Source organism: Lytechinus pictus, chromosome 17 (genome assembly GCF_037042905.1).
Source record: "Lytechinus pictus isolate F3 Inbred chromosome 17, Lp3.0, whole genome shotgun sequence".
In the NCBI taxonomy this organism is placed as follows: Eukaryota; Metazoa; Echinodermata; class Echinoidea; order Temnopleuroida; family Toxopneustidae; genus Lytechinus; species Lytechinus pictus.
The window spans coordinates 27,695,469-27,711,562 of record NC_087261.1 but is presented as its reverse complement, the minus strand read 5'-3'; the positions used below and the strand labels follow the sequence as shown (position 1 = coordinate 27,711,562).

Below are 16,094 nucleotides of genomic sequence, written 5' to 3'. Positions count from 1 at the left end.
AACCAAATATCACAGAAATGGCTATAACCAATTGGCTTGTATTCTGAACAGTGGTATAACTTAAACCATGGTCTAAATTTGTGGTTTGACTATGGGAAGCCAAATGTGATGCAAATGTCCATAACAAACTGGCCTGTATTCTAAACTCTGGCTTAACTTTAAGCATGGACTAAATTTGTGGTTTGACTATACATGTAGGTAACCAAATGTGATGCATAACAAGATTTTATCGTTAAAATTCATAATTGGTTGATGTTCAAAATATCAATGCTAGATTCTTGTTGACAGAGACATTATGTAGTTTTTTGTTTATAGATTTTGAAATAATCTTTCTACTTAACTCTACAGTATGTGAGATCCTGTATCTTCATGTTCACACTTGACCTCAATATTTTTTACCAGGACATCAAGCAGCAGGTTGAAAACCGCAAGCCGCAGTATGAACACATCCAGACCCTGTGCAAGGAACTGATGCAGGAGGCCCGCATAAACGACACCACCTACGTTTCGGATATCCTAGATAACGTGGGCCAGAACTGGAAGTGCATGGACCTGGCCCTGCAGCGAAGGCTGTCCCAGTGGGAGCAGCGCAGCGAGGCCTTCCAGAAGTTTGACGGGAAGGTCCGGGAAGGGAACCGCTGGTTGGATGGCATGGAGGACAAGGTCCAGCACCTTCAGCCCATTGCCAGAGACAGCGAGACCATCAACATACAGATCCGCCAACTTGAGGTAGGTTTGCTTCCGTGTGTCCATTTTCAAACTGTTTCCATGACGTTTGCTACAACAGCCATTCAGCTATTGTGCCCATGAGAAACTCCCTACAATCGGGCCACTCCTTGCTCCTAATCTGTGAATTAAAACAATGCTTGTAATCTTTACCGTATCATTTTGAAATCCCAGTCCTCCAACTGCACTTAGTGGAAATGTTGTGCAAATACAATGTCTCAAGTTGTAATAAACATCCCTGGAGAGGACAGCGGATGTATCTATTACTTTTGCCTTTACTTAGAACTGAAGGACATTTATCATATAGCTCTGATATGCATCTTGTGATAACCAAGACTGCCAAGTATTTTATAGTTCGTTTATTCAACAACAATTCAGAAATTAGTCAATTATTATCTTTCACTTCTCATCTTCTACAGCCTCTGCAGCAAGAGTACGTGGCCTACAGACCCAACATGGAGGATATCCGCAAGCAATGCCGTAACCTTGATACCGTCACCCGGGAAGCATCTTTTCCCCTGGCCATTGCCCCTAGACGCTCCAGTCTGGCCATCTCTCCAAGAGACCGGTCAAGTATGTACCAGAGGAACGTATCCGCTGTGCCCAAAGAGAGTGAACGCAAGCGCACCTCTTTCCTTTATGAAGGTAATGTTGGGTGTAGTTCTGTTTCAAAGTTTTTGCCGGAAGGAATTGAGTAATGTACCGGTACCCAAGAAGCTGTTTGACTTTCTGCACATGAGTCTGCTGCAGAAAGAAACAGGCTCATATTCTGAAGTTGGGTTAACTTAGACGATGGTCTATCTTTGTGCTAAAATTATGGCAAGCCAAGCATGTCAAAATTTTGTTTACATTGTTTGTTTCTTATGTTCACTGTGCTCTTTCCTCATTCTTTCTTTTGGTAATAGTGAAGACAACTGTATCTTATTTACCCTACCAAGAAGATAAGAATGATTTTTAGAGTGAATGAGCGGATTCATTGAGCCTCTACTGTTAAAAATTTATGTCACAATTGGCTATCCATAGTTACGCCACAACTTTGAACCAGAGTTTAGATTAACCTGACATCAGGTTACGGGCCATACTGTTTAAAGTCTAGACGAAAAATGAGATGCAGATGCCAAATGTGCGCTTCTGATTGGTAAAAAATCAAAATGTGTTTGATTTATTTTAGTATGTTTCATTGCAACTTTCTCCAACTGGCTCCAGATCTTTTGATTAGATTGAATTAGTAAATGAATAAATGGAAGAAGTTTAAATGAGTTTGTTGCATATAAGATTGTTGGTGATACTCTAACGGCATACAATTAGGAAAACAATCGTCCGATGTGAAAAAAAAATAAAAGTACAGATGCAAAGTTATTCTTAGGTTGTAGAATTTGCTGGTGTCCAGAGATTTAATGACATTCCTAGGATCTGTGCATTCCTATATTAAATCTGTTTGCAGTAGTGGTCACTATTTTGATACATTTTGCTTGACCCATCACATAAGCTAAGGACATACGTTATTATTTTCCCCTCATCCTTTCTGTGTCCATCACAGAGACCACAGAGGCCCAGCGCATCACCACCCGAACCATCGACCGTTACGACGCCCTCGGCAACAAGCTGACATTCCGCCGTGAGGAGTTGGATGCCTTCCTCAACCTCTCCAAGCTCTTCAACGACAAACTTCGCTCTGTCACTTCCCAGCAGGATTGGCTGTCCAATCTTGAGGCACAACTGGACTCTCAGGGTCCGCTCAGCAGCGATATCAACCAGCTCGAGCAACAGCTCAGAGGCATGCAGGTAGGTGATGAGAGCGTTATTTGTGGAATACCTAGTTTCTTTGGATCTACCGGTGTGTTGGCTCAGTTGGTAAAGTGCCCGTCTCACAACCAGGAGGTCTGGAGTTGAAGCCTCGGCCATGTCAGACCAAAAGATGTTAAAAGATGGAAGTTGCTATCACTCTGTTTGGCGTTTAACGATTTAAGGGATAGAGCAGTGTCAATATGGCACTGCACAGTGGCTGCCCGGCCCACGATCAATTGGGCAAAATGAATTTTCAGAGTATTTTTTATTTCAGATTTATATTTCCAACAATGAAATATGGAGTTCATTTTCTTTTAAGTAGTGCTGGTGTTTTCACATGGGGCCCTTTATGGTATTATTTCTGATGTACAGTGATCATCAAAATCATCCCTTCTATGCTTGTACATTGTGGTGCCTTGATTTCTCAAGATATTCATTGGAATTGCTTGATAAATTATCTAGCTGTTATATAATTAATAAATCTCACTTTTATGATGAGGAGACGATGAGGCAGGTTGGTCCAATGTTTTAGTTTTCACCTTTGACCTCAGGATGTGAAGAGTGAGCTGGGTGACAACAGACGCTCCATCGAAGAGATCATCACTGCCATTGAGATGTTCCTCAGGGACCACAAGGATCGTCTGAGTCCTGACCAACAGGATGCCCTCCAGAGGCGCATCTATGACCTACGTACTCACTTTGATCAGGCAAACTACAAGGCCGCAGATTCCGTTCGCAAGATGCAAGATCAGGTATTTACCCCAGCTTGTTTCATTTTTCGTTCTTAATTCACATCATCAATTTCCAGGCCATTGTCATTTGAGACTATTACAACTGTTGATACATGTATTAACTAAAGACAATTCTGAAAGCTGCCTTATTGTACAGGGCATTCAATGTACTTTTTTATATCTCATGGAATTGCATTTAAGTGTTATTTTAGTTTAATGATAGATAATAATAATTTTGCATTTAACCCATGTACAAATCTGCCAAAAATACCCTTCTTGGAAAAAGTACATGGATTATTCCCTAGAACATTTATGGTAGATGAAAACAATGATATTACTTCTTAAAGCTACACTGCATGTTTTTTATTGTACCTTTTTTTCGTCCCTTGGCAGTTGAACTTCTTGAAAGAGACTGAGGAGAAGATCGAGACTCTCCAGAACCTTCTGGAATGGGTCAGTGACATAGAGCGTCAGCTGGTCCTACAGCAGCAGATGAATGAAGAGATGAGACCACTCAATGATCAAAACAGACAACAGAAGGTCAGTACTTCAGAGTTCCCAGTCCACTAGGGAAATCATGGAAAATTATTTTACCTTTTTCCACTCAGGGAAAAGTGAGGGAATTCGATAAAAAGGCCTCAAATCAGGCAAAAGTCAGGAAAATCATGGAAAATTATTTTACCTTTTTCCACTCAGGGAAAAGTGAGGGAATTCGATAAAAGGCCTCAAATCATGCAAAAGTCTGAATTTTCATTGGCCCCCCGAATCGAAAGTAGTCAGTGAGGCTCATTCTGATGTTTTCTACTGCAAATAGTTTGCTGCAACAGTAGCAACAGCCAACCCCCCCAAAACAACAAAACATATGAAACATGATAAATGGGTTCAAATTATCATGGCATATTTAGATTTATGGAACTTTGTTCTATTGAGATACTTGGACCCCCCAACACTATAAAGTGCATGTGTGTTTTTTTTTTTTTTTTTGGGGGGGGGGAGGACATGATGATGGGTATAAAACAATTTCTATAATTTTGGTCTTGCCAGGTGATTCATGAAGATGTCAGGAAGCATCACGAGGATGTGATGCTGGCCGTTCACAACGGTCAGTTCTTGCTGGACAGCCAGTCGGACAGACTGAGTGACAGAAGCAAGTCGGCTCTAAGGGATTATTCAGTTGACCTCAAGGTGAGTGGGTATAGATGATGGACAAGAGTGAAAGATGATGGTGATGACGATGGTGGTGGTGGTTTTGATGGTGATGGTGACAATGATTTTCGGGATTTAGATGATGGTGTTACTTGTGGTTGAAGATGATGACGATTGTGGTGATGATGATGGTGGTGATTGTGATGGTGATGATAGTGGTGATTGTGATGATGATTATGACGATGATTAAGATGGTGATAATGATGAGGATGATGATATGATGGTTGTGATGGTGGCAATGATGATGATGGTGATGATGGTGATGATTTTAGGGATGATGATGATGGAGATGATAGTGTTGATGGTGGTTGAATATGGTGATGATGGTGGTGTTGATGGTGATGGTGGTGGTGATGATGATGATGATGATATGATTGTGACTGGTAGTGATGATGGTTGTGATGGTAAGGATGATGATGTTAGCGATGGTAATGATGATGATGAGGTGATGAGGTGGTGATAATCCAGCTCTTGAAGGATGTACATGCATCAGTTCTGGTGGATTGAGGAGTGTGGCGGAAACAATTTTGATGTTTTGGATATAAATGATGATGAAGATGGTGATTTTGGTGATGGTGAGCTTCACAGGAGTCATTTCTTATTGTAGAACCAGGTAGAGACATTGATAGATGGCGACTTGCTCAGAACCCTCGTCGATTATTCTACAGACCTTCAGGTGAGATGATGGTGATGGTCATGATGATCACAATTTTCTTGATGGTATTAGTCTTATGCTAATGATGGTGATATTATCCAGAGTCTGAAAGGAATTTACTACCCTTTTCCTTGTCTCTCTACACTGGTTGCCTTTCGGGCATCGTATCATACTTTTGTATAGTGACATGTTTTTTCATTCAATCCATCGTCTAAATTGATTTGAAGAAGACATTGTTTCTGGTTCTCTCACAGAGGGATGCTCTCCTGATCAACCTCCGTATTTCTCCTTCACCTACAACTACTAGTAATCCTCATAACTTTTCTTTGATACCTGTACATTTAGATCTCTGTGTATACAGTAAATTCTTCCAGGATCATGTTGTCATAGTGCTTATCTGTCCTTGTTATTCCTACATGTAGTTCTCATAATTCTCAGAAATTGATCATTTCAATACAATACTTATCCATACCTATGGAATGAATAAGCTCTTTATGATTTTCAAGATTTCTCTAATACATGTATTTCTACTCTTGGTGCATATACATGTAGCTTCAGGATCTCACTGAGAATGATTTGTTTTAGACAATGTTTGCCAGAAATGTGTTTTTTTCATGAATCCTCTCGTAGGTCCTATATACACCTTTCTCATATCTTGAGTACCATGAGCAAGTCTTACTGGATATTTACACATTACAAAGGGTCATTATGATTATGGTGATGATGCTGGTTTTGATGATGTTGATGATGATGTTGATGGCAATGATGATGATGATGATGTTGATGGCGATGATGTTGGTTTTGATGATGTTGATGGCGATGATGATGATGATCATGGTAATAATGATGGGGGTGATGATGTTGATGGCGATGATGATGATAATGGTGATGTTGATGGCGATGATGATCATCAGTATTGTCATGATGGTGATGATGCCGATGATGATGATGTTCGTCGTGATGTTGTTGATGATGAGAGAGGTACTAAGAATCGTTGATGATGATAACGATGATGACGATATTCATGCTGATGCTGTTGAAGATGAAAATGGCAGTGGCAGTCATAGTTGTTGGTAATAGTCATTTTAACACACATGCTGATGATGATCATGGGGACTTTATATGACTACTCTTTTCAATAACTTAACCACAAACTTTGATCCTCAGAACCGTTACGAGAACGTCAGCTCTGAATCCGACTCTCGCACTACCCTTGTAAACTCTGGGCTTGGCGAGGTCCAGAAGTTTGATCGCGAGTACACATCTTTTGACACCTGGCTTTGCTCTGCTGAGAGAACTCTTGAAGCCTACCTGTTGGACGTTGCAAGGGACAGGGACGGCCTCCGCAAGCAGGTCAACAAGATCCAGCCCTTCAACGAGGAGGTTGTTTCACACTCTGCCGATCTGCGCTTCATCAATATGTCTGGACAGAAGTTCCTTGGTGAAAACCAGGTAGGTTTTTCAATGAATATTGGTTGGTCTTATGTTTCCAGGGAAAAAAATTGTGCAATTGTGCAATCCCCCTCCCCCCCCCGAAATTTTGAAAAAGACCCTTTGAAGATACAGCCCTGGAAAATTCCTATTTACTACAATGTTAAAGCTTAACCATTGTTGCAAAGTTCTAGTGGCAAATTGTGAAAAGTACATGTAGCCCCTGAAAATAGAATATTATAATTTGGTGTCACCTGTGTCTGGGATACACAACAGCGAACTGAATCACTGGCATGTGGGTCACTCCTGATATAACTGAAGTTAGATTGAACCTGCTTTGGAGATTACCAGTGTCTGCGTTGGGGGAAGGTGAAGATTTAACAGGCTTCATTCTTTGTTACTAGGGAAACTTGGAAAGTGGTCAATATCGGCGATGTGATCTGACTTAGTTTAGTGACTTTTCATGATTCTAATGCTGACTGTTCTGTCATTTTTCATCTTTGGCCTATGTATATAATTATCCTGTAGGCAGTTTTCCTGACATTTTGGATTCTCAACTTGCCCATCTGCTTCTTACCTGAATCAGTACTTGCCGTTAGGGTATGGATTAATATATTTTCTTCTTTTGATGGTAGGTCTACAAACAGAGGCTAGCCGAGTTCCGTGACATGACACAGGCGGCCAAGCAGTACCTGCGCAACTTTCGGGAGGAGCCGGACTCCCACATCATCTCGGACAAGCTCAACGACATCAACGACCGCTACGCCCGGCTCAAGATGCGCTGCAACGAGCACACCCAGCGCATCCTGAACCTCCTGGGGCTGCACGAGAAGTGGCGCTTCTCGACGGAAGCGGTCACGACATGGATCGAGGATGTGCACGTGACCATCCAAGATATGGAGAGACAACCTGTTGCAGAGGATAGGACAAAGGTCCAGGAGCAGATTGACCAAGTCAAGGTGAGATTGAAAAGCAAATAATGAGATAGATACATGTATGGGTACAGATCAACACTGCAGGGGTAAGGTTTCAAGGAAACAGGGTGGTGGGTGAAGGTGGAGTATTGGGAGAAGATGCAAAGTAGAATTGTTACATCTAGACAAAGATATACTAAGACAAAAGTGAAGAATGGAAAGGAATGCATGAAGGTCACTGCTCACCTTATGATGAATAACGAATAAAATTATCTGTTTTGAAGTTCAGAATAACTGTAAGAATATTTTTGGAAAATCTCGAGTAGCCGTTAATAAGTTACCATGATGTCATTATGATTAGAAATTCAATTCGATGTTATACTTATAAGTATAGTCATAAATTTGAATTTGAGTATTCATTTGATGATTCAGAACTTATGATAGTAATTATATGTCTCATGTTCTACGGTTCATCTTAAATGCACATAACAGTGGCTATTCCAATTGTCTCTTTCTCGATTCTGAGGCACAGGCTCCCTCTGAGGGAATCAAATTGAAATACAAACTGTACTTTTAAAGATTTTTCTGTGAAGACATGCAGGTTTTCTATTTAGTTCGAAATGTCTGTCAATATTTTGTTCAGGTTGCTCACGATGATGTTGCTCGCCATCTGAAGGACGTGGAAAAGGTGAAGGCAGCTGGAAATGAACTAGCAGAGGCACAGCAAGACCTTAAACCCACCATTGACAAGACAGTCAGTAAGTCATTACATTTGTCCTTACACAAGATTAATTGTTGGTTTTGAAACAGAGAATGATGACGGTGCTTACAGAGATGGTTACACGAGGGTGATGATGATGTTGATGATGATGTTGATAATGTTTATGGTGATGATGATGATGGTCCGCTTTATATAGCGCTTAGTACATCGGAATGATGTGTCTAAGTGCTTAACAGATATGTTATTACCCCAGTTATTGGATTCAATCAGTAATTCCTGCACATATTGTATGCACGTTCTCCATTCCCTGGGGAGTATTCCAGTCGCCGGTAAGGCGTGCACAGTACTGGACAAGCTACAATGACTTTCACATCCTACTGGGTCCCCATTTAGCACCTGGGTCGAGAGTGGCAAAGTGTGAATTAACGCCTTGCCACAGGACGCTAGACTGGGTGGGATTCAAACACACAACCCTCTGTTTACAAGGCGAGAGTCGGAACCACTACACCACGGCTCTTCCACAATGATGATGTTGATGGGGATGATAATGATGGAGATGATGGTATTGGTGATGAAGATGATGATAATGTTGATGATGGTAATGACGATGATGGTGATTACAGTGATGATGATAATGTTGATGATGTGATGGTGATGACGATGACATTAATGATGATAATGTTGATGATGTTGATGACGATGATGGTGATGATGACGATGGTGATGATGATGGTGATGATGGTGAATCCATTCACCACCAACCATTCCAATTTCACTTTCCATCACCCCCTGCAGATGAGATCGTCAGTAAGTACGACACCCTGAACACCAACCTTGCGCGGAAAGACGTGGACCTCCAGAATGCCCTGGCCGACATGCAGGGTCTTCAGGATGGCATGGATACAACCCTTAGCTGGTTAGATGATCTAGAGAGGAGGGTCGGTCGACTTGACGGAGCAAAGGTCACTGTCAAGAAGGAGCCTATCTTAGATGAGATCCAGAACGTTAAGGTAGGTCAAGTAAGAATATAGTTCAATGTTTGATGATAAATTTGTTCATTTAGTCCTCTTGTTATATGGTTTGGCAGTTTCTGTATGCACTGATGTATCTAGGGAGATCGCAAGGGGCACATGCATCCTCTAAATTTGCCCTTAGTACATACATAGTAATAAAGCTAGCTTTAAGAAAATAGGGAGACCATGTGTGTGTCCTGCATTGCATTCGCATTTATTTTAAACTATTTTAATATTTACCCATCCAATTCAGTTGATTGACCAAGAGCTCCAGAGCAGACGACCAACCATAGAGGCCCTCCAGGACAAGGCCAACAAGCTCTCCCAGTCTGGCAACCCAGCCACGGCCCGCCAGATGCGCAACAACATCGACAACCTCAACCGGCGCTACGATGCGCTGGTCACGACGTCTGGCCAGTACAACGAGGATCTCCATGATATGCTGGATTCCTTGGGGAAGCTTTGCGAGGATGTGGATAACCTTGAGGACTGGGTGTTCCCGACCCTCGATGTCCTGGAGTCCAGGGAACTCAAAAAGCAGGAGATACCCGACATTGACAGTGTCACTAAGGTAAGGCAACACAGCTTCTGACAACATTATCAAAATTATTGAACATCAATAAAGCATGAATAAGAAAACAAAACGATGGTGAAGATTTGGTGTTCCTGACCCTCAGTGTCCTGAAGCAAGAAATATCGGACATAGACAGTGTTACTGAGGTGAGGCAACAAAGTTTATAACAACAATATTGAGATTGTTGAACATTAACAACAATGTATGAATGAAATTACCACAAATTCTGTAGCTTATAGGAGGATTGCATTGAGTTTGTTTTACATGTACCTATGCCATATTCTAACCTTTCTTCCATTCCGTCTTTCAGAGAATTGCACGTGAGGTTGAGGACCATACACCAGAGTACAAGCGCATCAAGCGAGTCGCAGATGATCTGATCCGTCACAAGCGCACCCGGGATGCAACCTTCGTCACTGATCTTATGCGCAGCTTTGATCGTAACTGGCAGACCATGGAGGAGGCCCTCACCAGACTGTAAGTGATAATTTTGCTTTTGTTCTGGTTTTGAATCATAAATTTGTCATTCTCTCTATTGAAAGATAACATTGATGTACTGTACAAAGCAAAATTCAGATTCTGAATGAAATGTGAGGTTGTCATTCTCATTTTTCTAGTGGATTGTGCATTAGAGGAGTGTTTGTATCTAGTCAAGTAAGCATAAGGAATTTCACATTGTAGACATAGTTATTATGCTTGTCAATCCATACTTTGATGTACATGTATATTCCGTCCTATGAGTTGCAATCACTTAGATCTTTAAATTCAAATTTGTTTTACAACCCCCTTAACCCTATATTTTTCCATAAAAAATAACAAATTTCTGAAATCTTAGCCCATCAAGTGCTGAATTATTGAATCATCTCGTAACTTGGAGCACAAATTGCAGCTCTCCAAATTATATGTACCTGTATGATATGTAGCCATTTTGCGTTACAGAAGGCAGTGTATTAAGACATTATTAACCCATTACCTACTTGAACCAGGCAGTCACTGTACAAACCCTATGGGAATCACAGAATTCAGCAGTCAACAGGTTTATCATATAGACCTTTGTAAATCCCACCGCTGCCACCATAAGTTTCTTGATATATACCAACATGTACATTGTATTGTAGTTTTCATAGGCTTTGTCCAAAGGGTGCAAAGGGTTAAATCTGTAATAACGAAATATATTTCTCTTCGCAGGAATACATATCTGAAGGAGAGGAAGGATGTCCATGACAAGTATCGCAATGCTGTCAAGGTGGTCTTGATGTGGTTGGACTCGACAGAAGACAAGTTTGAACGCCTTCCAGACATTGCCAGATCCCTTGCTGAACTCAAGAATCAACTTGAACAGATGAAGGTAACAATGAAGCTTCATGTTTTGTCAATGTATTCAGTCTCTTTCTTGCTGATTTCTGTGATGTAATTCCTGTAGACTTTATAGAGGAATCCCATGGTTCCAGCAGATTGACAGTATGCGGTTGCACATTGTGGAGTGTCTCTTAAAAGCATCAAATAGAGGTTTTCACTGATTAATTTTGCTTTTTGACCGTCAAGAAATTTTGGCTTGCAGAATGAAGGATCCTACTGGGCATGTATAAATGGATCAATTCAGAAAGATATTTTGGAGCATGACCATGGACAAATTTGAAGGTTGAGAGAAGATCTTTGAACTGTATGCTAAATGTCACCACCTAATTTTCTTTACCCCATTGTTTCCCCAGCCTCTGAACCGTGAGGTGACTGGTTTCAAACCCAAGGTTGACCAGACCTATGAGCTTGGAAAGACCCTGGACGCCCTCATTCAGGCCGCAGAGACAGTAGTGACCAACAGGAGGCGCTCTACCCAGGTTGCTAGTGGCCAAGTGGCACGCACAGAACGTCGCGTAGTAGAGATCCAACAGAACTTCCAAGTCTCTGAAGGTACAGAATTTTACATATTCCAGTAGTTGTTATCATTCTTAGCAAAGCTATATTAAATGTTTTAAATTATTTACTACAATAAATCAATGTATATAACTATTTTGTGACACTTAAATGGCACAGATGTGTTGATAGTGTTGGTTAAAACTTAACAATCAATCCATCATTCATTTGCTCTGTTTCAATTCTTCAGACACGGAGGTGATGCGAGAGGTCCGGAATCTCCGTAACCGCTACGAAGCTCTCAGCAAGAATGTCCAGCTCCGGGAGGACGGCATCACCGACATGTACGAGATCATCCGACAGTATGAGGAGCGCAACAAGGACCTCCAAGGGCTCCTGGACTGGAGCCGACCCATCAAGGCCCGTCTCAAGGAGCCCATACCGGATGTCAAGGATGTGGCTTCGCTTCAGAACCTCATCACGGAGCACAAGGTAGGATAGATCCCTAGCTTTGCTCCATGAACATTTGTAGTTTCTGAATTTTTAGGAACTTTTTCTTCCTTATGGGAAAAATTTCTGGTGGATGTTTTTTACTATGGGGAAATTTCTGAAATGAAGTATTAGATTTCTGTTGGGTGTTTCATGAAGCTGTTCATAAAGTTACGCACAAATTTACGCATGACTGGATCATTTCATTTCATTTATTTTCACATTAACAGCAAATTAAAGGTCAAGTCCACCCCAGGAAAATGCTGACTTGAATAAATAGAAAAAAATCAAACTAGCATATAGTGCTGAAAATTTCATCAAAATCGGATGTAAAATAAGAAAGTTATGAAATTTTAAAGTTTCGCTTATTTTTTGCAAAACAGTGATATTGACAACTACATGTAGGTGAGTCAGTCCATGATGTCCATCACTCACTATTTCTTTTGTTTTTTATTGTTTGAATTATGCAATATTTCATTTTTTTATAGATTTGACAATAAGGACCAACTTGACTGAACCATATATCATTAAACAATGGTAATTTCACATGTTCAGGGAGGAATTAATCTCTGTATCACTTGACAATGATGAGAAAATTAGAATATTTCATATTTCATACAATAAAATACAAAAGAAATAGTGAGTGGTTGACGTCATAGTCTCCTCATTTGCATACCAGCCTGGATGTGCATATAACTGTTTTGTGAAATGAAGCAAAACTTTAAAATGTCATAACTTTCCTATTTTACATCCGATTTTGATGAAATTTTCAGTGTTATGCTTGTTGGATTTTTCTCTTTTTATTAAAATCAACTTTTTGTTGGGTTGGACTTGTCCTTTAAGTACAGTGTGTACATCTCAAAATCATTACGAAACAATACAATTTAAATTACATGAAAGTTAATACAGTACATATTAGCTCAAGTGCATGCTATACAAAATCTACAGAGCTTGGAAGAGCTAGCATCCTTCTTGAATCCAGGAACTGGATCTGACATACTTTTAGATAGGAATTCTGTTGCCCTGATTCCACCTAGGTGACCTGATGACTCTTGTAAATGCATGTCACCAAACTGAATATCAATCCTTTCCCCTGCACAGCGTCTCCACGAGGAGCTCTTGAACAGGCGATCGCACACCAACGAGGTCATCCAGAATGCGGAGCACTTCCTCCACGACCACCGCTCCAAGCTCACCAAGCCTCAGGTCGACGAGATGCAGAAGCGCATCGAGGAGCTGCGGGAGTACTACGACACCCTGACCGATCTTTCCAGGGAGAAGCTGTCTAAGCTGAGAGAGATGCTCAATCAACTTGAACAGGATCACCGTGACAAGGTAACCAAATAGCAGTTAGCATGGGACAGTGTATCAAAAGTCAGTGGAGCGTTGTGGCCCAGTGGATACGTCTTCTGACTTTGAAACAGAGGGTCGTGGGTTCGAATCCCAGCCATGGCGTTATTTCCTTCAGCAAGAAATTTATCCACATTGTGCTGCACTCGACCCAGGTGAGGTGAATGGGTACCCGGCAGGATTAATTCCTTGAATGCATGAGCGCTGAAAGGCAGCTCGAGCTATAGCCGGGGTAATAATAATAATAACAACGCGCCTCGGAATAGAATATTTCTAGATAGACGGCGCTATGTAAATGCCTATTATTATTATTATTATTAGTGAACTCCACCAGAGAATGGACATTTTTAAGTGTTTAAGTTCTGCCTTTTGTTAGATATTTAATTTTCAAGTCAGGTGATGAAATATTGTATTCAATAAATTTTGTTTCTCTGGGCTCGCCAAACATTGTATTGTTTTCTACATTCAACACTCAACATCTAGGAGTGCATTTTGTAGTGGGGTCACTAACCTTTGAGCATGACTATGAATGTGAAAATGTATGCTGAATGTCAGCCTCCCTGCCTTAAGATCGGGTGAGGGCTTAACTTGAAACTTAGAGCGTGACACCTTAATACTCTAATACCTAATACAAATAGGACCCTTTCGGCCTAACTAACGAATGGGGGCCTGATTCATGTGGGGGAAATTAAGATCGATATGCATGACATGAAAATGAAAAAGTCTACTAAAAGTTGAAATGCAATTCACAGCTTTATGTAAAACCATCTTGCAGAAGCCACTCCTTCAGATTACTGCACATATGTCATGCTGAACCTTCTGACAATTCAACTAAATTGATCAATGATAACTAAAACTAACAACATACGGGGATTCGCGTCAAGTATGGAGAATAAGGACCGTTGAATTGGTGATAGAAATGTTAGGTTTTTGCTAAAAATGCTTTCCAGTTTATGACCTAAAACTGGGACTTCTGCTAGGAATCTCTTTGAGTGTCTTTGACCCTTTTCTTGTTTCTTCCCAACAGGCCAATCTTGAGCAGGAGACCAAGCGTCGCGTTGACACGTTGGTTGAACTTTTGGACTGGATCACGGTGGCAGAGCGTAACCTTGGAAATGAGCAGCCAATCATGGAACAGCGCAAGGCACTCGGCCAGCAGATGCAGAATCATAAGGTATGCAAAATATGAAGATCATGGAAGATTTAAATTTTATTTTCATAAATATGAATTACATGTAGATGTAGAGTGAACATGCACAGCTCATCGGAACTGCAAATGTATATACAGTGCAAGACTGCATGATGGAAGCTTCTACATGTATATTAATTCAATAATATTTTGTTTAAAAGAGAGTGGACCAAATTAAATAAATAATACTTTAGTAATACCCTGATAGCCCTTTTTTTTACCTCAACCTTCCCTAGGGATCTACCTGTTGGCTTGCACTCTCTGAAATTAATTCAAAGTTTCTTGATTGAACAGTCTCAGTCACTTTTAATTACAGTGGCCTTCAGAGGGAACCCTGCTCAATGTCATCCTCAATTTTGTCCATACATGTATGCATGAAAGAAGAAAAAACAAATGTGGGATGTCAGAATGACATCTAGCAAAATATGGGAAAACCACCAGATGCAACCTTTTTTAATTAAGGTAGATATAGATGACTTGTATTTAAGTAAATTTCTCTATATTCTTTTGCAATATTTTCGTAGGCTATCAATGAGGACATCCTGGCCCACCAGCAGCCAGTCCTGTTGGCCGTCCACAACACCGAGTCCTTCCTGGATCGCAGGAGCTCCCAGCTTAGCCCGGAGATCTGCAACAAGCTCCAGGAGGGCAAGACCTCCTTGAAGAGCCGCTATGACGTCGTCCAGAAGGAGGCGGAGACCCGGGCCAAGCAGCTCAGCGTGGAGGAGGATGAGCTGGAGCACCTGGAGCCAGACATGGCTGAGTTTGACAAGTGGCTCACCACGGCGGAGAGGGATGCCAGGCAGTTCTTTGAGAGCTTTGGCTCTGATACCCAGTCTCTGCAGAAACAGGTTTGTTCAACGAATTGATAGAAATCATTGAAAGTTTTATGAGAATATGCATTCATTGAGGCAAGAAATCACCAAAATACATGTAGGTTCATACTGGTTTGTCTGAAGATTAAAAAACATTGAGAGATGTTTAAATTAAAATTTGCATTCAATGAGGCAAGAATTCACAAAGGAGGCTTATGAGGGAAGAGTCTAAACCCTCCTGCAGACTTTCTGTATGATTGCGCTCGATCCAGCATGTACAGTGTACACTGAGAAAGTGCAAAGTTTTTATAAGACTTCTCAGAGTACAGCATGAGTACAGGTACATGTAGATACGATAGCTGTTAACAGTTACTAAAACACCTCCAGATCAGGTGAGGTATTAAAAGAGATTCCCTCTTTTGTTGACCAAACAATGGGATCATCATTGACATCCACAAAGGATATATAGTCAGAGATAAGTAGATTAGTACATAACTGTAACGCCTGCTTCCTAATCCTATCAAATCCCATTGTCATCCCCACAAAAGACTTGGGGGAGGGTGGAGGGGAGGGGATTAAATTGAACCATTTTTTGTAGGGGATGGCAGGATCATTGCCATTACAACATAATAGACGGC

General features: G+C 41.0%; 1 protein-coding gene across 1 annotated transcript in view; it reads left to right on the top strand.

The window, feature by feature from the left end:
• Positions 1-16,094, top strand: part of LOC129280924 (uncharacterized) — a 299,775-nt gene that overhangs the window by 74,364 nt on the left and 209,317 nt on the right. The window contains exons 46-63 of the mRNA XM_064112511.1: positions 403-729; positions 1,146-1,371; positions 2,267-2,511; positions 3,066-3,266; positions 3,639-3,785; positions 4,290-4,430; positions 6,274-6,558; positions 7,173-7,496; positions 8,095-8,209; positions 8,968-9,182; positions 9,439-9,756; positions 10,070-10,236; positions 10,948-11,107; positions 11,472-11,670; positions 11,864-12,105; positions 13,204-13,437; positions 14,480-14,626; positions 15,166-15,492. Coding sequence (XP_063968581.1) covers positions 403-729; positions 1,146-1,371; positions 2,267-2,511; positions 3,066-3,266; positions 3,639-3,785; positions 4,290-4,430; positions 6,274-6,558; positions 7,173-7,496; positions 8,095-8,209; positions 8,968-9,182; positions 9,439-9,756; positions 10,070-10,236; positions 10,948-11,107; positions 11,472-11,670; positions 11,864-12,105; positions 13,204-13,437; positions 14,480-14,626; positions 15,166-15,492 — 4,020 coding nt within the window. The remainder of the gene's footprint in view (positions 1-402; positions 730-1,145; positions 1,372-2,266; positions 2,512-3,065; positions 3,267-3,638; positions 3,786-4,289; positions 4,431-6,273; positions 6,559-7,172; positions 7,497-8,094; positions 8,210-8,967; positions 9,183-9,438; positions 9,757-10,069; positions 10,237-10,947; positions 11,108-11,471; positions 11,671-11,863; positions 12,106-13,203; positions 13,438-14,479; positions 14,627-15,165; positions 15,493-16,094) is intronic.